The sequence below is a fragment of the Gymnoscopelus braueri genome (genome assembly GCF_963280865.1).
Source record: "Gymnoscopelus braueri genome assembly, chromosome: 6".
NCBI lineage: Eukaryota > Metazoa > Chordata > Actinopteri > Myctophiformes > Myctophidae > Gymnoscopelus > Gymnoscopelus braueri.
Window position 1 is genome coordinate 33,705,131 of NC_137607.1, and position 21,449 is coordinate 33,726,579.

A 21,449-nucleotide genomic window follows, 5' to 3' on the forward strand; every position below is an offset into this window, starting at 1 on the left:
GTCTTGGACTCTCCGAAGTCGGGCTCGGCGTCGGACCCCAAAATCTGGCATCGGTGCGGCTCTAACTCCCTCTGTGCCTGTTCCTCCTTCAGGGTGGATCACTGGAACAACGAGAAGGAGCGTGTTGTGGTCATAACGGACAACACCCTGCTCATCTGCAAGTACGACTTCATGATGCTCCAGTGTGAGCAGATCCAGAGGGTCCCCCTCAACTTCGTGGACCGCGTCTCCCACGGGGAGTTCAGTTTCCCGGAACGCTCTCTGCTAGCGTGAGTTTCCCACGTGCAACCACACGGCTCCTCAATTTAAAACCTGCTGTATGTGTATTGTTGCATCGGTAACAGAAGAGATAAGATAATATACTGTAATACAACGTCATTTAACTTCATTACAGCAGCCAGTAATAGGAATGCGCACAGTAAAATCCTGAGTGCTAATTAAACGTAACTTTCAGAGTTAAATTAAGGCTCAGGATTTAGCTGTGTGCAGCAGCAGATAACACTACAGCACAACTTATTTTGTGGCAGGACTCAAATTTCTACAATCTAAAAGAGACAAAATCTCAAAAATGTCAATGACAAAACATCAACAACCCAACTGTCAGACTGTTGTATATTATGTATGTACTGTACTGTACAGTACATACATAATTTGATGACAGAATATGAGACATGTGCATGTCCATTGGTATGGTGCAGCAGGTTTAGTTGTTTTTATGAACAGCTCTTTGTCTGCTTGTCATTTGTGTAGGGAAATGTTTCAGCAGCTTGAGTTTTGCATGTTCTCAGCAACATTGTTACTTCCCTTTTTATCAATGCCAACATCAAAGACCTGCATAGGAACAGATGTGACCGTTAAGTGTTCTTATGAACTTGTCCATGAACATAGTGGCATCTTTTTTTTCCTTATCTGAATCTGTTCTTTGGCACGATCAAAATGCACAGTATGTGGTTGGAAACATGCGGGCAGGCAATGCACTGACGTGGGTTCTACTTACAATTGCCTTATTTGTGCAAAATTAATTACAGCAATTCTAAACTTTAGGGGTGCAACAGTTAATCGATTATAAAAAATCTATTTTGATCAAATAATTTGTTTTAATAAAAATAAAAATAAAACAGAATTTAGCAGATCTACCAGTTCAACAACGTGCCACGATGCAACGCTTTGTATGCTTGTAGATTGGCTATTTAAGCAATCTTTGCACAATAGCGTTGTACAACAAGGTATAAAGTAAGGCGTAAGTGGTTAATCATACTAATCAATCTACTCGAAGAATTACGGCAAAAAGAAATTGATAGAATAATCGTTAAGAATATAATCTATATTTGCATCCCTACATCAGTCTACGCTAAGGAATTCCTTGTCAGAGCTGTGTCACAACAACAGCATCCTGTCTCATACTGTATTTCTTACAATGGAAACATTATTATTACTGTGCAGTGTGTGCAATATTGCACTCTAAACATCCATTTTCTCATTAATATATTCATGAGAGAGTAGTTTTAGCATTGGCCTCTAAAACTAGCCAAAATTATCTGCATCATGCGTCGAAATTGGTCCACTTTTGGCATCCTTTGACCCTACTGTATTTCCATCAAGGCTGAAAGTTTACTGCAATTACGTAGGATTTTATCTTGTCTGTCACTGTCAAGTTAGTGACAACATTTATTGCCACTGCAGCATGTGTGTATCCACATTTGCATTCAGGTCTATTTTATGGGAAACAAAATATCTATTGCTCACCCAAAGGACAATCCGCCTAGCCAAGGAAGATATTAGGCTCTATGCATTCTATCATTCCTGCCAGACACCTTGGATGATGAACCCTAACCATTTGATTGACAACATGACCTTTCCTCTAGCGCCACCCTCAGGCCTAAATGTAAATTTTGCACATCCAATATCTCATAACCCAGTGCTTCTCAAAGTGGGGTCCACCTAGGGACCAAATTGATTTTTCAAAATGATATTCCAAAATGATATTTAAACAAAAACAGCTTATTTCTCATCTGACTGAAAAGAATGTCAGGTTCTGTCACATACAAAATATGTAGGTTTGTATGTTTAAATTATACATTCAACTGGTAATCATTATACATTCAACAACTGGTACACCTATTGGTAAGCCTTAACTGCTACTATTTCAAACATACAGAAGAGTTATACAATGCTGAGGCCACACTGAGGAAGTTGATTGACTGTAACATTGCAACATCCCATTCTTCTTCCTTCCTATGAATATAGACAATGTTACGGTACGGTATATTACGATGGCTATCGATCCTACTGCCTACAGTGATGGAAAGTGAGAATGCTGTTCTAGCAATTTTGACATGCCCAAAATACTGTAGCTTGAAACTTTCTCAGTGACATAATTCTTTCACACTATGTTGCATGACACTTTTTCGCTGAAGCATGAATTAGGCTTAATAAATAATAATTAATAATATAATGATTGTGTTCCCTTTAGTGGTCATTGGTATATTTGCCAAGTACATTTGTAAATATTTGGAATTTGTCCTCTGCATTCGTCCTCTGCATCTCGCTCAGGCGCACCTCACAAGCCTCAAGGCCTGGCATGCCTGCCTTGTTCTTTAATCTCAAGTGATTTAGAAAGTCATCCATTTCATTGTTTTAAAACCGTGCACATGTTGCAGGATGTTGCGTGAACCAAAACGAGCACTCCCCGAAAGATTTTCATTGGTAATCGCTTACTGGGGGACAAGTGCTCTGTTGTTTTGCTGGTTTGTTGTCAAGGATATACTGTACAGTACTCTAATTTCCCATAGCCTGAGGGTACCAGACATAGACTTAAACAAGTTCTGAAAAGTTTAATACTAAAAAAGCAACTATTGACAAATAGAACATGAGTGGGCTCCCTTGATAGCGAGCACACTAATGAGGCAAAACTGATGCCCGATATATATACTTACGTGCGACCGCTGTCTTGAATTGATAATAGTCGATCTTCAAGCTCACAACGCGTTTTGATTTCTACTTGGTTGCACACGACACTCCATGCATTGTTCTAGGCTTTATCTGCGCACATATTAAATTATGAATAAAATGTTAGTCGAAACCACCCGGGAGTTCAACAGTAAAGAGACACTTTGAATTAGAAAAGGCTGAACCCACAAACAAACCTTCCTCTGCTGTCTTCATTCTTTCTCACACTCTCTCTCTCCCCCCCTCTCGTATACTTTTTTCCCCTGTTCTGTCATTTCTTCATAAGTTCTGCAGAGAATACATGTCAATTTGCGTGTCTGTTCACATACATTATAACTGCCAATGCCATAGTCACCAGCATTTTATATCAGCCAAAGCATTTACTGTGTGTGGGTGTGGTTGTTGGTGGGGGTGTAGAGGGGTTGTGGTTTTTGAAGTTACAATTGGTTTGTATAGGAAGGGGGCGTGTCTGATTAAAAGAATAACAAATATCTAAATACTGAATCAAGCAACTAGTAAACTGTCTGGGGTGCTCACAAAAGCTCGAGTAGACGTTACAATGACCCCAAACATGTTTGAAAGTGAAATATCCCTTTAAGAGGCTGAACTTGTTGTTGTTGTCAGATTTCCAATATCAGTAATCTTTCAGTAAAGTCTGTTGTGACAGAATCATGAGGCAGCTAACAAGTTACAATTTAGGGATTTAGTTAGACGCTCTTATCCAGACAAGACCTGCTCAGTGGCCTTGTGGTAAGAGTGTCCTTGTGGTAAGAGTGTCCTGAGACTGGGAGGTCGGGGTAGAATCCCTGAACCGAGTCATACCAAAGACTATAAAAATGGGACCCAGTGCCTCCCTGCTTGGCACTCCTGACCTATGGGCCACATGGCTACATATCCAGACATACAAGATAAGCGTAAAAGGCATAAATTTGATTCCTAGAGACGAGTTTTCAGACTGTGTCGGAAAATAGGGACTGTGAGTGAGTGCAGTCCTGAGAGGACTGCACTCACAGTCATTCCACAGCTTGGGAGGTCATTCCACAGCTTGGGAGCCAGGAGGTAGAAGAGTGTAGGACCGAAGTCCTGTGTTACTGGGTGCATTGAGTTTATTGATTTTATTAGGATCCCCATTAGCTGATGCATAACAGCAGCTAATCTTCCTGGGTTCCACACGTAACATAAAAACATGACATTAACCAAGACAATTACAAGACATTGACATTAAAGTAAATATTCTTTCATTCAGTCAATATGTTCCCTACTACTGAACCTCCAGTTCCTCAGTTCCCAGAAAAAACTAGTAAGAAGCATTAAAACCTAAATGTGTTTTTTTTAACTAATCAAAGCCTTTGATTTGCTTTTGTTCTGAAGTCATCAAAATGTTGCTTCATGATTGTGGTCCCCTGTTTAGATTTTTTTCCCCAACAAAAACAGCTTATTTCTCATCTGACTCAAAAGAATGTCAGGTTCTGTCACATAACAAAATATTTAGGATTGTAGGTTTAAATTATACATTCAACAACTGGTAATCTAATCATTATACATTCAACAACTGGTACACCTATTGGTAAGCCTTAACTGCTACTAAAGTCCAACAAAATGTCTCTCTCCATTTACTGAGGAAGTTGATTGACTGTAACATTGCAACATCTCATTCTTCTTACTTCCTATGAATATAGACAATATTACAGTTACAGTACACCCACGATGACATTTCATCATTTTGCCACTATCATTATTGTTGACAGTTGACACAACTTAAAGTTTTACAACATCTTACAGAATTTTGCACTGTGTTATGCCAGGCGTGGCTCCTCAGAGGCTAGCCATCTAGAAGACGCCATGACCCCATGACCTTTCCTCTAGTGCCACCCTCAGGCCAAAATATAAAAGTTGTACATGATGTATCACATAACCCAGTGTGTGTGGGGGGGGGGGGTCGTGTGTGTGTGTGTGTGTGTGAGAACCGCTGGACTGATTTGTTTGATACTTTTTGAAATATTCATCGTTAATTATATAATGGAAATAAATGGGGCTCTAATCAGGCTGAAACTGTGGCCAAATTTGGAGTCCTAGGTCATAGATATGTCAAAAACGACTGGTGACATATATATGACTGAATTGTGTTTGTGAATTAAGTCCGAGATCCACGTTGGAGCCACACGGTTCCCATGTGGATCCCGAGATCCACAACACGATTCCGTTTTTGGCCTAGAACTGCATCAAGCTGTGTTAGGATACATTGGAATGTGTTTGTAATCCAAGTGTGTTGTCAGATGCCCGTCTCCTTCCCTGTTCCAAGTTCCTGAATGTGGGCCATGAGTCATCCCTGCACCGTAAAATCTTTTGCGTCAATTTAACCCCTTTCAAACTGCCATACCTAATTCATACCGGCTATTTTTGCTGAGCGACACCGCTGTACGGTTAACTCTCAGTGTCAATTTGATACAGGATTTTGCAGTGTGTCTATCAGCTTCAGAGTGATGACTGACACACTTCCTGTGTCTGATTGTTATGCGTTGTGCTCCCTCAGCCTTCCTGAACCTTGATGCCAGTGTATACAATATAAGGCCTTATGGGAGGATCTGTATTTTTAGCCATGGTGGTTTATGTTTTCATGCCACATTCTCCAGGTGTACCCATGAAGTGAAATGCAGTACATTCAGCATCTGTGGGGAGAAAGATATGTTTAAAAGTGCCTTGTTTCCAAACTGTCTAGACAAGGTAATTACTGCAGTACTGTACCCGCACATCATTGAAATGACTTTTCTGTTTTATTATTCCCATCTAAAAGAAAAGGTGTGAGAGCAGGGATTCAAGAAACTCCCACAAGGAGTTTCTTCTGCAAAAGAAAGTAATCCCAGTACTGCTGTGTCGGTCTTTAGATCAGATAAGGCAACAATGAAGCATGATGGCCTATTTATTTCCCTTCCCTCAAACAAAAGTCCCAGAGTTTTACCAGCTTTAGTGTGTGTGTAGGTAGTGCTTTTCCCAGCACTTTCAATTATTAAATTGACATAATTAGTCTTTATTCAAGGTGATTAACTTGTCATCTTTTTGTTGTATAGATAATCTCTAAATTCCTAAAGGGTGGAAACTTACCTGAGACTTGTTAAAAAACATGACAATCATTCTTTCAATTGTGTCTTATTACTTGACCACAGAAGAAAGTCAAAGTCTGAGCTGCTTCCAAAATCATACAGCAGAGGGCGCTCTGTGCACAGCAGACATGCAATGTGATCCCTGCTGCCTTGGGTACTTTCCCTGAAATGAGTGCTCTGTGTGTCAGAACTTACAAATGGGCACAAGGCATGTGGACATATTTATTTGACATAATCATATATAATTACTGAACTGATGTTAAAGGAAGGCTTCTGGGGTCACTCGGTGAGGAAAGTAAGCAGGTCGTTTGCATAGACAGGAGGCCCACCGTCGTCACTCTCTTTAAATGACCTTTAGTTGTATATACACTGATATATGCAACTGCAGTTTGTGTCCTGTGTCAGCACTGCATAGTATATGTGTCTGTTAATTACTCCCCAGTCTTAGCTTGGATCAAGGTTGCAATAGCAAACTTGAGTGCCTATCAACCACAGACTGGAGACACATTTTTGTTTTGTCTATACGTCAACCTAAAGATCCCATGTCTCAGTTCTACAACTGACTGACATAAAATATTCTCTGAATATTTAAATGATATCTCTTTCCTCTTCCCAGTTTCAAAAGAGCTGCAAATGTTTGCTAATAACGAAGATATAGCACTATTATGACTGCCTGTGTCATTATGACTAGGGATGTAACAGTATTGTTTTACTGTATACCACAGTATAAAAAAAACTGTTCTGAATCATAAAACTTTCTCTGTAATACCGTGCCCAGTTAAATGTTAATGTTAAATGCATACACACATTATGCACAGGCACACACATGTTTCAGTTCAATAAAGCAATTAATTTTCTTTAAAGCTAAATACTTGTTTGTTTTTTGATGGGCCCAGATAGTACATTTAATTAAAGGGGGGATTAATACCGTGAAATACTGTATACCGTGATATTCTTTTAGATACAGTACTTTGTGTGACATTTACTTTCCTAATTCATCATTCATGTTACATGAGCAGCTTTATAGTCTTTGAACAGTGTTTTGGGCCAGACGTTTATTGGAGTCAGCCTTTTCATTTTACCAGTTGCCAAAACAATGTTATCATAATTTATGGGAAGTTTTATGGTATGTTGTGGTAAAAGTTGCTCACCTTTTCTGTGGCTCTTTCTTACTTTTTCTAGCCCGTCAATCACCCCACCCCACCGCAGACCTCCCCCATTCTCTATTTCTTTAATCCTTTTATGTAGATCATATTAACTGAAATCATAGAGCAGCGTGTTCGCTGGCTACATGGTTGAATTACTGAAAGTCTTGCAGGCTCTATTGAGCAATCGGAGGATTTGTTTGTTGGCTGTCAAACAGTGTGGGACACTTGCCATGACAACTGGAGCTGGCCCTGATATTTATCTTGTGTGTTGACTTATGAGTCCGAGCCCCTCAACAGTAAGGCGAAGGAATTTCTAGTGATTTGCCCTAAAGCTTAACTAAGAATACAGTGCCTCATGTGATGCGCGAGTGAGTGGCCTTTCGCATTCACAGTCACACCGCCCTATGACTCATGGAAGGAGGTGGATTTTCTCAACTTGACCTTTCATTTCATCGTGCAACTGGGACACCTCACTTTTACGAGTAGCTCGAGAGGTTTTTGACTGTCCTAAATATTGCCCACCTGAGATTCGGTGTGGTAAACCTTGCCTGAGGAGTGGTTAGTTACTTTTTTTGCCGTCTCTATGTTGACATGACCTTCTTGAGGACGCAGGGCTCAGTGAAAGTCCAAAAAAGCTCAGCTCTGCCGTACGTATAAACACAGAAGACATCCAAGGCCTCTGGCTGGAAAGCCCAGCCCTGCTCTGCCTGTCTGGGCCGGTCCCTCTCCTAGTGATAGCTTACCTGTGGAATTCTCCAAAGCTTTTTTTTATATCCCCATTTATACAAGGGCAATAACGCAGTGCTCTCACAAAGGGAAATGTATACAAACCAAACCCCCCCCCATCCTTGCCCCCCTCTCGGTGACATATAATCAGTCTTTTTAGCCTGGGCTTTTGCCTTTGTGCCACTGTGAAGTCTGCTATCCTCCCCTTTCTCCCAGCACAACAGTGGCTTTAGGAGGCAGCACACTGTGGGTTCAGCAGCAGCATTGTCATATTGAAAGTGCTTGTGTAAACAGGGTTACATGATTGCGTTATAATTCAGCCCCTCCCTGGGACCATGACATTATCAACAAGTGCTATTGTTTAGCCTCAGGTGTTTAATTCTGCTTGGCAGGAAACGCTATCGCCCGAGGTGTGTTCTAGACGTGAGGAAATGAGGACATCAGAACATCAGAGGGACAGAACTTTAGAAAAATAAAGGCGCTCATATAGGAAGTAGTCGTCATTTATTTGCTCACCCTGATTTAAGTATTTTATTTGTTCTCCTTTTTTTGGTGAAGCAGTCGGATAAAAGCTAGGAAATTATGCAGATCTCGGAGTCCACATAGAAACAGTGTGGCTTCAGTGAGGATCTTAGACTTCATGTGACCAGCCTGTGACATCACTGTCACACACACACACACACACACACACACACACACACACACACACACACACACACACACACACACACACACACACACACACACACACACACACACACACTAGCATTAGTGACAGCCAATTTTGTCACATAGCCGATGGAACTTTTTTCATTGACATGATAGGTCATGTTCCTATCATGCAATACAAATATAATTTTAAAAAGAGAATGGGGTCTAATAAAGGCGTGGCTTCCATGTGGGTTGGGTGGGGCCATAGTTATAATATATCTAGAGGGCGGACTGCCCCGCCCCCAGCTATTCATTTCAATGAAAGTTGCTCACTGGCGTTTGAAGCACCCGGAAGAACCCTCTACTTCTGCATTTGGGCACCAAATTTGGGTGCCCAAATGCGGAAGTCTTGAGCACCGAGCAGGCGCAGTAGGGTTTCAAACGGTAGAAGCATGCGCAGTGGCGTTTTAAATGCGGTATTGCAATCTCAGATTTGACCAACAGGCGACGGCCGCTTTACTGTTCTACCGTGGCTGTGGGGGCTCGGGTGGGACGTCATGTGGCCAGTCTATGATGTCACTCATCTACAGTGTGACGTCAGGCATCTCCATACTTGGGCAAGGTTTCAGCCCGATTTGGCTGCCATTGATTTCAGTTATACAATTACTGAGACTCACAGACTCCCCTAGGGGGTCCTCAGAGTTACTACAAGGGGGGCCAAATCTTTGTGTGATTTGATAAAAAAAAATTGTACATTAACCACTTAAACCCTAGCATTCCTTTTCTGGGGAGAACTTTAGCCAAAAATAGCAGATCTACGTGTGAGCTTGTAGATCGGCTATTTTAGGCAAAGAGGTCTGGTGTAGATGGAAAAAAGAGCAGACCAAGTACAGAGCCAAAGGTCAAGTTTATTGACGATTTAAGTGGTTAAATGTCTGAAAATACAATCTAAACACTGATGACAGTGCTGTCAAACAAATCTATGAAGCTATCTATGAAATACAGTATATGAAAAAAGTTTAATCTGCAACACAATTTTATCCAATATTTAGTGGGGGTCCGTGCTTCATCTCTCTCAGAGCTAGGGGGTCCTTGGCCTGAAAAACGTTGAAGACCCCTGCTCTAGATGACTTGGCCCCTCCAGTGCCACGCTGTAAAATGTGTGGAATTACATCAACAAATTTAGTTTTTCTGTATACATGTAAGTGTTGGGGAAGTTACTTTGAAAAATCTGAGATTCATCCTAAGTAAAGGAGAGTGGCTGTGAGTGTGCATGCTGATGCACTATGCACAGGATTTACACAGATTGCTGAGTATTGCAGTCTGATGTAATACTAAGATCTGACTAACACCAGAGAAATTACAGGATGGAACTCATACTGCCCAGCAAACATGACAAATCTAGATCTGGAGATTCCTTGGAAATTTGTTTAGAGGGGTGCGTGCGTGCGTGCGTGCGTGCGTGCGTGCGTGCGTGCGTGCGTGCGTGCGTGCGTGCGTGCGTGCGTGCGTGCGTGCGTGCGTGCGTGAGCAATTTCATTTAAAAGAGGAGGATCCAGGATCCATTTTCTATGCTACAAACATTGTATTTAACTCCCAATAGTTAGGAAATTGTCTTCTGAAATTCCAATTAAAGACAGTTCTGTCTTAGGTTGTTGTTTTGTCCCCCCTACAGCTCATTCTGACCTCAGAGTCAAGCTACTGAAAACCTTAACGTAGTCAAAATTCTAAATGCATAGTTGGTTGTACTAGTGGCAGACCCATGTTGATATATACATCTCCCGTTTGATTACTGACTGTAGCATGTCATCTCTCCTCTCCCCTACATTTATTTAGACTGTCCCACCTAAATAGAGAAAATCAGTTTTAACCACTTTTAAGCTATTACAGCTATTACTATTTATGTGAAGTGACTTATTGAAATATGGCTGGTGTTATTGAAATTACGAAAAAATGCTTGAACTCCATCATCTTTTTCTACAACAGTTGATTTATTGAAAATCCGAAACAATGTATCTTAACTTTTTATGTTGTCCCAGAGATGTAAAAAACAAAATGGCTATAGATTTCCTGGGTGATCATTAGATGTTCCATTTAGTATTTAGGCAAACATTATCTATCACGCCTGAGCTGCAAGGCTTTTCTGAAGTCATCTGCTCAAAACGTAGAAGCATATAGCCTACTGTATATGTCAACAAAAAATATTGCACCTTATACCCAGTCCTGAGGGCCAAAACCTCTTGAAGGAAACCTCTTGAAGGAAAACTAATACAACAAATGTTGTATTAGTTGATGACCACAAGATTGCTTCATTTCATGAACTGATGCATCTTAAGAAATTAAACTGTATTGTTTGTTTACAAAACAAACTAATGAAAATGTCCTTAGTTTTGGTCTTTGTCAGTTTCATACATAGGCTAAACCTAGTATTTTGAGTGAATATGAAATTTGTCTGTGCCAGTTTTAACTGCGACTGATTGTTTTTAATGGTATGTTTTTATTACACAATGCTTTTTCTGACCTTTTTGATTCTCGCCCCTGACAAATAACCCCCACAGTTTTCAAACAAAAACAAAACTAAAAGCTTTTCACAAAATAAAAACTAAACTAAACTAGCAAACCCACTTAAATAAAAGAAACTGAAATTGAGAACAATCAAAACGAGAAAAATAAAAATAAAACGGTGAGACATGCAAAACTATAATAACCTTGTCACTTCACTTTTTCAGATGCTTGATATATTATATACGCAATGAAATGACCACACACATCTTTCTGCAAGAAAAACATATACTATGATATGAGACAAGTAATGTTGAATTTATATTAAATCGTACAATCTACAAGCCCATGCGTTGTGATCTTGTTGATGGATTATTTTCGGCATGCAACACTGTCATAAGATGAAGTCTAAATAAGGCTGATGTGCTGTAAGGGCAGAGAGGGCGAATGATGGTAAAAAAAGATCTCTGAGGAATCAATATGGGTACGATACAGCTATATGATCGGTGCTCTTTTACCGGTTAGCTACAGTATGGAAGCTCCCTGATACACCTGCCCGGCTCTGTCTAACCGTCAACATTTTACTTGTATGGTCTCATTAGTCCAAATTCTACACCTCTCTCTCTCGCAGAGAGATGTGGGATTTTAACATGGAAAGAAAGGCATCTCTTTCTGTCCAATCAGGTGAAAAAGTAAGTGAGCGTGTGAAGGAATGCGTTTGAATATTAACTTCACATAAAACAAGTTTTGACATGACCCAGATGATCGCTCAAGGGAAATGTGATATCTTGAAGCATTAATTGATGTAATCCACATTTTAAGGAGGTATGGGAATCATCCGTAGCCTTATACTCTTGCGGCTATCAAATTTGAGATTACGTTATATGCAAATACTGCACAATAGGGTAAATGGTGTGTAGGGGATGGAGCTTGGACCTTTAGTGTTAGACATAATGATCTTGTATGATTGTGTTTTGATTAGTATGGCAGTCTTATTCTACCCAGCTTTGGATAACCACTGACGAACAGTAAATAGAGCTTTGTATAAGACCTTCACAGGATTCATTCCAATGCCAACATCATTTCAAAGAGGGACTCTGCAGGGTTTAAGAACAATTTTTGCTCTAAGCCAACTGGAAGTCTCATCTTCAGAGGTTTCGTTTGGCTGAAAAGAGATGTGACCCAAGGGCATCGTCATTAAATAAATGACAAAAAGAAAGAACGGCTAAATAAATAAAATATGATGAGCACACTGTAGATTACCTCTAATCTTAGTAAACATGAGAGTGAGTGCACATTAAGCATGAGCCCTGAACAAAGATTATAGATTTTGTCAGTACGTTTGCATTGTTACCGTGGGGTCAGTAGGCAAATAAGACTGTACATGAAGCACTTGGCATACATACTTTATTTACAAATAGTTAGATAACATGAAACTCAACGCATTGTTGCTGTCGTGCAGAAACCTTGTATGTCCAAAACAAGGGTGTGTTTTTAGCGAGCAAGAATTTATAGAATTTATCTGATGAAAATGTCAACACTGAAGTGTGAATTGTTTGCGACCTTACTGAGCAAAAAACATTCCTGACAAAGATGTTTGAAAGTTCTTCTTCTATCAACAGAAAATGCACCTAATTCAATTGTATTAATCGAATAATCTGTTGATGTATTACAGTATGTAGAAATGTCTAATTTGTGGAGCATTCACATTTGTGTGAATGCTTGTTGTTGGTATATTATAAAATGAGAAAACCACATAAGCAATTAAGATTTCTTGATTTCTTTGATTTCTTGATTTCTTGTTTGAGCTCAGAGAACTTATGATGAGCATTTACCATAATTTTGTTCTATATAACCTTATTTTCTGGTCAGTAAAAATTATCATGATGAAAATAATGGTAGTTGTTGCATCCTCTTCATTCTTGTCAGGAGGGAAGGAGAGGGACTGCGTATCTTCTGGGACCGGATGAGAGAGCCCTCATTCACTTCTAGGTGGAACCCCTTTACCACAGACTATCCCTTCATTAGCTTCACCTACCACCCTGTGAGGAACATCAATGAGAACTTCACCACCCTCTGTGATGTAAGTCAAAGACCCATCAGTGACACAGTGTGGCAACAATTTGATTAATCATGCAGCAAGCATTGATCCACAGCATCATTTGTAATGTATCTGCCATGACATGCCGTACATGACTCAAGTAACTTTAAAATTGCATGCCTAAGGAAATGGTTTTCCTTGGAACTGGAGGTCAGATAACAGATCAAAAGGAGACATTAACCATAACTGAGGGCTGCATGTTTATTTACAGTACCACTTATACCAAATGTAATGTTTTACAATACGACATTAATTCTGTCAACACTTGTGTTCACGGTGAGTGCCTAACTCGTTGTTTTGACAAAACTACGATAGAGGTGATGCAGTGTTTTGAGATGCTGTTTGGGAATAACTGCATAAAACAAGATGCTGGTACAAAACTGAAATTGTGGAAGTTGGGAAAGAGATGAGGTATCTTGAACCAAGCATAGCATAACATTTCACTTGTACCATGGAAAACTTCATCCACTAAATAAGTATCAGGATTATACTGTACCTGTGGTACAGTAAGAGAATAATACTTAAGTACAACATGTGCTCAATAAGAATAATACTCAACAAGTGCATCTAATGCTGCTGGGCGCTTTGTCAAACCATAGTCTCACACTCGGTGTGCAAAAACCCGGAAGCCAATCGAGCAAGAATGCAGCTCAATGGGTGTCTCGGTCCTTGAGAATGAGAGGTGTGCCTTACAGGGCCCCTTAAAGAATACCCTGAGCGCAGACAGCTTAGGCGTCACAGCAGACGGGTGATTTGACAGCAACTTTGACCCCTTGGCCTCTGCCTCCCATCGTCCCTCTGCTTCCATCTCACTTCCCACACACCTTCTCCCACCTGCATCTGCCAGGGCAGCACCTCCTAGCTGTCAAATGTGGCCCACTGTTAGGGCTGTCACGATAAAGTGCAAACCAGACTAGATGGCATATCCCTGCAGAATGCTATGGTAGCCATGCTGGCTAAGTTCTAAATAAATGACAGTGTCACCACGCAAAAACTCCTCCACACCATCACACGTGCTCCTCCATGCTTCACGGTTGGAACCACACATGTACCCACTCTGCGTCACAGAAAGATGAGAGCAACTGGCTCCAAAAAGCAGACTACAGTATAGGACAGATTCCCACCATGTCCATTGCTCATGTTTGTTGGCTCAAGCAATTGTCTTCTATCTTGTAGATTGACTATTATTTTAAACTTTTCGATAATGATATGCCCAAAATAGTTATCGATTAGATAAAATCGATTAGTTCAATTAACTATTACACCCCTATAAGTATATATCCAGTATACTACACCTCTTTTAAGAAAGGGGTCATGATTACCACCTCTAGATGGCAGAGCTGGTCTGTTCTATGGCAATAAAACGTACGCTAGAGAGATATCATGTTTAGCATAGTTAAAATGGACAGCTACTGGATATTCCTTATCATTTCTCAGTATGCTACTTCTGTACAAATGTAATGCCACATTTTACCCACATTGGTTAGGCTACAACAGGGGCACTGAAGTATTTAAATAATATGAGTGGACGCACAAATTATTAAAAAGGAAAAGGAAAACTATTTTCTTTACGTGGGTGACAAAAGAATGACGTTTCTGTGGTATTGTGGCACTGCACACAATTACCACATTGATTATTAGCTTACCATTCAGTAAGGTGGTGAGTAGTGTCTGGGAAGGAAGACGTCTTTGTTTTCTCAAAGTTCACATGAACTAAAAATGTGCTCAGGTTATTGCCCTCTTTATATACTATTAGTGGGGGGGGGGTTAGAAGTAGATGATGGCTATGGATTAGAGGAGGATAGAATATGCCATTGCTTATTGAAGACTGAGGTAATCGCTCTAGAGTAAAAAGAATAGGCAGACACAGAGACCATTCTCCCCTTTTGTCCACAGATCCAGAATTTCCGTGAGCAGCTCAAAGAGGCAGCCCAGAAAGCCCATGCCTTGAAGCCTGTTCCTGGGAAGGCCAACGGTATCTTGGTGTTGAATCAGCCCATCCACATCGAGGCCTATGTAGGCCTCATGTCTTTCATTGGCAACCAGAACAAGCTGGGCTACTCCCTGGCCCGAGGGAACATTGGATTCTAAGACCTTCACTTCTGCATTCCAGTTAATAAGACTTTTTCTAGTTACTGTCAGATATACGGTGAATATTTTTGTATACACAGATCTTTGAGGTCCTGTTGAGCACTTACGGTTTAAAGATGTAGACAAGCCTTTTAGATTATAGCGGGATGGTGCTAGGATGCTTTTCTATATAGATCATTTTTTGTGAGACCTATTTTTCTGTTTTCCTATTTGGGAAAGTGTAGATACTTCAGTCATGCCTTGATCCTTAAAGTGCGCTATATGATCTTTCAATTACACTATACACTCCCTACCAGTATGTGCTGTAGGAATACTCAGAAATATCCATATTTCACCCCAGCTGTTGAAGAGATGATGGATCCCCGCTGATCTCAAGGAGCTTTGAGTCGCTGCCGTGTCAGTGATGTGGTAATTCAATACTGTCACAACGGGAGCCCTTTTTTCATCCCCCAGTTAAAAGCCCATCCCTGTGCCACTCAGCTCCTTAGAGGTTTACTGGAGCATGGGGGCACATTAGTCAGTTTAGTTTTTATCATTCATAGTGGATTATTACAGAGGCAGAAGGTGCTGGGATTCCCCCTAGATTTGTGTGTGTGTTTGTGTTGCTATCAGTCTTGCTGATTATTGTTTGTTTTGTTTGGTGCATCACTGACAAACAATCTTCACCTTTTATACTGTAAGTGTATGGTGTGTGTGTATGTATGTATGTATGTATGTATGTATATATGTATATATATATATGTATATATATATATATATATATATATATATATATATATATATGTATATGTATGTATATATATATATATATATATATATATATATATATATGTATATATGTATATATGTATATATATATATATATATATATATATATATATATATATATATATATATATATGTGTATATATGTGTGTATATTTATTTGAGTCGTGTATATATATATATAACACTGCCAAAGTGACACATCCGTTTGGACATCCTAATATAAAACGTTTCCACCATGCTGACAAAGACATATGTACTGTAGTGTATTTTCAGGCTGAAGCTTCAAAGGTTCCACAGCCTGACTGTGGCACCTTGCAAACTGAATTGGCTTTGCACACTCTGCATATCCTTGAAGAAAAAGATGTGACCATATTGGGGAGATACTTACTGTACTTAAAGGGATATTTCACTTTCAAAAAAACTTTTGGTAATTTTATCGTCTACTCGGGCTTTTGTGAACCCCCCAGACAGTTTTTAAGTTGCTCGATTCAGTATTTAGATATTTTATATTCATTTTATCAGACACGCCCCCTGCCTATACAAACCCATTGTAACTTCAAACTCTATTTTAACCATGTTAGATTCATCAAAAACACCCGTCCTTGGTTCTGGTGACTCATACCGCCCCCCTAATACGTGAGGGGGCCGTGTTTTTTCAATAATTTTTAATATTTTTGGGGGGAAAATGAAGGAAAAGAATACAGTAAAAAAAAAAATGAAAAAATGAATAGGAAAAACATGGCCCCCTCACGCATTAGGAGGGCAGGGTGAGTCACCAGAACCAAGGACGGGTGTTTTCGATGAATCTAACATGGTTAAAATGGAGTTTGAAGTTACTATGGGTTTGTATAGGAAGGGGGCGTATCTGATAAAATGAATATCACATTTCTAAATACTGAATCGAGCAACTTAAAAACTGTCTGGGGGGCTCACAAAGTCCTGGGTAGACGATAAAATGACAAAGTTTTTTTGAAAGTGAAATATCCCTTTAATGCTTACACGTGTATGAGTCAAACTGTGCAACACTAAAGCTAGAGCTGTGCAAGACTAAAGCCAGAGTTTTAGTTTTCACTTTGTGAGGTCTTTGTCCCTAAATTCTAAGCCAAAGTTGCCCTTTGTATCTTGTGCACTCAAGATTTGTTTTTACACCCATTGTTGCGGAACGGGTCACATTTTCATACACAATGTTTGGGTGTTTAAAAGTGCAATACTACACCAATAACACACCCATTTTGTGACTAATTCCCATCATAATTTGGAACACATCCTTTTCTGATTGACACATGTAAAACAAACAAACAAACCAAAGTCCTTTTTTGAGCCCTTCTCAGCCAGGAAACAAGGTCAAGTAGACCGTCCCTCAAATACAAGCAGCTGTTATTGCAAAAGGTAAAGTATACGTTTAAGTTCAGCACCTTGAGGATCATGTATCATAACCGTAGGGTTGGAAGGGGTTAACGTGTTTCCTCCCAGGATGAGGCCGTGCCTCTAATCCTGGATCAAGCGCTGCTCTGCCCTGGAGCAAAGCACCTCATCCATATTTCTGCTCTTCAAGTTGTAAAAGATGTACAAAGAAAAGCTGGATTAGCTGCCAGAGAACATATAAAGTAATGTAGTGAGGGCGCCTCCAGATCATGACTGCAAGATTGCACAACTGGGTTTAAAAAAGAAATGGCATGCTCAACATTTTGAATATGCCTTCAGATTTTACTATGTTCTGTCCATATTAAGATTATGTAATTGGGGCGTTGCATAAGGTATCAACACTTTTCAAAACAAAAGTGTGGACATGCGACGTGCCATTTTGGAGCAGGCGTTCAGATTAGCTGTTTTCTCTGCGCAGTGTGTAAGATAAAGATGTGATACACTTGATACAACATCAATGGCCAGTGTTGTAGTAATAACTCTTTCATTATCATTCAGTGGTGATGTGTACCTTTTGGTTTCCATGGTTGTGCATAATAACAGTAATTTCAGTCATCATGTGGAACCAACCTTTTATTGTGCTGGCATTCACTTCTCTACAGGCAGGGGAAAGGAATGGAGCACAACCCTTCATGAACCCCTGCTGTACTGTATGTCACAGAATACTTAAAACTACTTCAAATCTATGTTATAAAGTGAGTCTTTGCTATATCAAATACAGTCTTCCTGATTTTGGGTGGGATGGGTTATATTTAGTTGTACCTTCAATTCCTTGGGGAAATGGCTATGAGCATCTCTTAACGTCTAGATGAGGGTGATTAGTACTTAGTTGCGCACGCGGAAATGGTAAATCTATAAGCTCACAACACGTAGATCTGCTGATTTTGGTGTGCGACAGCGCGCATCCAAGTAAATCCCCTGTTACATACAGTATATGATTAGCGTCTATAGTGAAGTTATAAAAAGGTAGGTATGGGAGTGTACTGTATGTTTCTGTGAGCAAAGTGCACTCAGGTGAGAGAATATAGGTGTGTCCTCTCACTCTGTCCTTAGATGTACCTTTTGCATCGGAATCATTATGTTCAAGATCAGAATGACTGTTTTTAGGCTGCTGCCTAGCATGTACGAGCAATGAGTATGTTTTTCACACCAATTCACGTGACACAGGAAATTAATTCAAATGGTTTACTCGCTGTAGATTGACATACAGTACCAATGTACATTACATGGCGTGGAAGAGTAGTTTCAGCTTTCTTTTTAGGTATAGAGAAAGGGTTATGGGATTATGTGAAGAATCATATTTTTTTGTTGCACAAGCTGCTGTATGTTTACAGTGTTTGCAATGCATAACAATGAATTATTCATGACTGAAATTATACAACTCGTTTGGAAATCATCAAAATACCCGGTGTAATGTGATTAAGCATCATTCCTCAAGTTTTCTCCTTGCGTTAATGAAGTCAAGAATGCAGCTTAGTGTTTTACTGATTACAAGAGAAGATGTGTAAATGTGATTAACCTTTATCGCTCTGCTGTGCATTCAGGTGTGTACTGTATCATTGCACTGGTGAAAAGCACCGCGTAGACTCACAAAATTAATCACCTTCAAGGCCTTCTAATGGGTGCATTCCATTCTGGAAAGGTAAGCTGTTGCCTGGGGCTAAAGAATATGGCTTAGCCGTCCAATTATTTTCCACAGGTACAACATCAAACTGATCAACTGGCAGGCTGCTGCACCTCTCCTGACAGTTGCTAAAGATTGGCATTAACACACTCGCACAATAATCCAGAGCAATTCTGTTTAGGTTGGGCTTGTCCCAAGAGAAATCTATGGCAATCTGTGAAATGTACCTATTTTTCTTTTGGTGTGTACTAGGCTATCTACTGTGCAGTACTGTGTTTATTCTTAATCTATTAACCACATGAACCCTAGCGTCCCTATTCTGGGCATGTACTGTAGGCGAACATTAGACAAACATTCTGCGAAAGTACCCAATCTACAACTCGCAATGCATTGCAACGCGTTGTGGGCTTGTAGATCGGCTATTTTTGAGAGATTTGGTGTTGAGGGGGCTAAGTATAGACTCCTGAGGGACCGTGGTCAATGGAGTATGGCATGTAGGTGGATTTAACACACTCCTAGAATACTCCAGAACAATTTAGTTTAGGATGGCCTTGTCCCAAGAGAATTCTATGGCAATCTCTGCAATTTTCTCTTAATTTTCTTTGGCATGTGGGCTATCTAATGTACAGCATGTATATTCTTAATCCATTAATGCCATATGAACTTTATACTGTACTTGAGCTAACCTAAAATTACCTTAGTAAGTACATCCCTTTTTTATTGAGCTAGAAATTAAGCAAGTTGACAGAGAACCAGCATTTACTGTACCTACAGTACAGTATGTGTCGTTCTTCCAATTTCTAACCACAAGAGCCCTTATCAAAAATAGCCACTCTACTAGCTCACAACGTGTTGCAACGCGACACAGTTTGAGCTTGTAGATCTGCTATTTTTGGAAGATTTTTGAAAACTTTCTCCTTTAATGAAATGCAGAAAATAGGGACATCAGGTTGAAAGTGGTTAAAAACAGATCGAACCCGAGGCCTCGAGGTTAACGCAGCTATAGTGTTTTCCTTATAGGTCAACTTGCAGCACGGTCATCCACGTCTCCTCCTCCCTTTCTGCAGCTCCAAGCAGTCAGTTTGCTGATGCGAGGTGAGGTTCTTCTTGTCTCCCCCAAGTGGAATTTGATTGGGAAAGTGAGAGGCCCAGGAGCTCTCCATTAACGCCCATGACCCCGCATGGCCCCGGCTAACACCCAGAGCTGCCTGAGATGCTTCAGGCGAGTAACATAAGATAAAGTCTGGGTGACACTTGCAATCCTGGTGTGGCACGCAGACTTCTCAAATGCCTTCTCTGAAATACCTGCTGCAGAAGCCCTCATACATATGCCAACTGGGATACCAAGCGTTTCTGTCACAGGTCATGCAACCTCCAGTCACCGTTTTCATTTTTTCTGACGTCTCCTCTGTGTTGTTTGTTTGGTAAACATGTTACACCTGTCAAAGGAATGCTGGTTGCTATAACAGGCCAAGTCCAAAAGCATTTTGTACGTTGGTCGACACTTTCCCTCCTCGCACCTCTGTCTTTTCCATCTGTTGCCTATGCAGCAGTGATAGGAAGTGTGAAGGAGTGAATGTGTTTGTGAACGTTCCCGTGTGTTTGTGTATGTGCGTGCGTGCACACTCACACCCCAGACGTTTGTGCGTACAATGCATATCATGCGTGTGTGTGCATGTTTTTTCCATGCACACGCATGTGGGCTACTGTCTGGCTTTGCTTTCATGCAGAGCAGAGATAGACAGGCCTACTGTTTTTATTTATCTACCCCCTCCACCCCCAGTCTGTCCCCCCCCACCCCTCAGCTGTCACTGTTGTGTCTGGAACCCTGCGGTGAACTCTGGGGGCTCTTGGAAAAACGTCAAGTCCACCCTCCCAGCTATGTGGAACGTTAGTTGACCAGAACACGCCCTGGATTCTTGTCATGGTAAACAAAAGCATGCAGGAAATGTTGTTTCTTTAATCACTGTTGTATGTTGTATCTTTAAAGTGCCTCTTCTCTGTACACAGCAAGGTTACTATAGTTTTTATTCAAGTTTTGTATTTTTATTATTTTAGTTTAGTTTCAGTTGGAATCATGAGAGGGTTTGCTAGTTTCTGTTTTGTTTTTATTGTTTAAAAATGTTAAGTTTAGGTTTATTTTTAATTAGTTTCAATAAATGTTTCAGTTTTTTATTGTAAGTATTTGTCAGGGGCAAGATTTAAGAAGTTCAGAAAAGATGTTTCGTTATACAAACACAGTTATGTGCACCAAAGCCTCCTCATGCTTCCTGTTTTTACAGATTTCACCAATATGACAGTCAATTTGACCAAATTGATAGACTAACCTAAAGATATATTAAATTTCTGTCTATTTGTATGCA

General features: G+C 40.2%; 1 protein-coding gene across 6 annotated transcripts in view; it reads left to right on the forward strand.

Moving 5' to 3' along the window:
• Positions 1–21,449, forward strand: part of tprg1 (tumor protein p63 regulated 1) — a 701,399-nt gene that overhangs the window by 9,163 nt on the left and 670,787 nt on the right. For 5 of the 6 annotated variants that reach the window (XM_080431236.1, XM_080431238.1, XM_080431237.1 and 2 more), the window contains 3 exons: positions 93–269; positions 13,007–13,160; positions 15,075–15,992. In XM_080431236.1, coding sequence (XP_080287362.1) covers positions 93–269; positions 13,007–13,160; positions 15,075–15,269 — 526 coding nt within the window. In that variant the 3' untranslated portion in view covers positions 15,270–15,992. Of the gene's footprint in view, positions 1–92; positions 270–13,006; positions 13,161–15,074; positions 15,993–21,449 lie in introns of those variants that run through there. The other variant, XR_013933331.1, reaches the window with a different exon arrangement.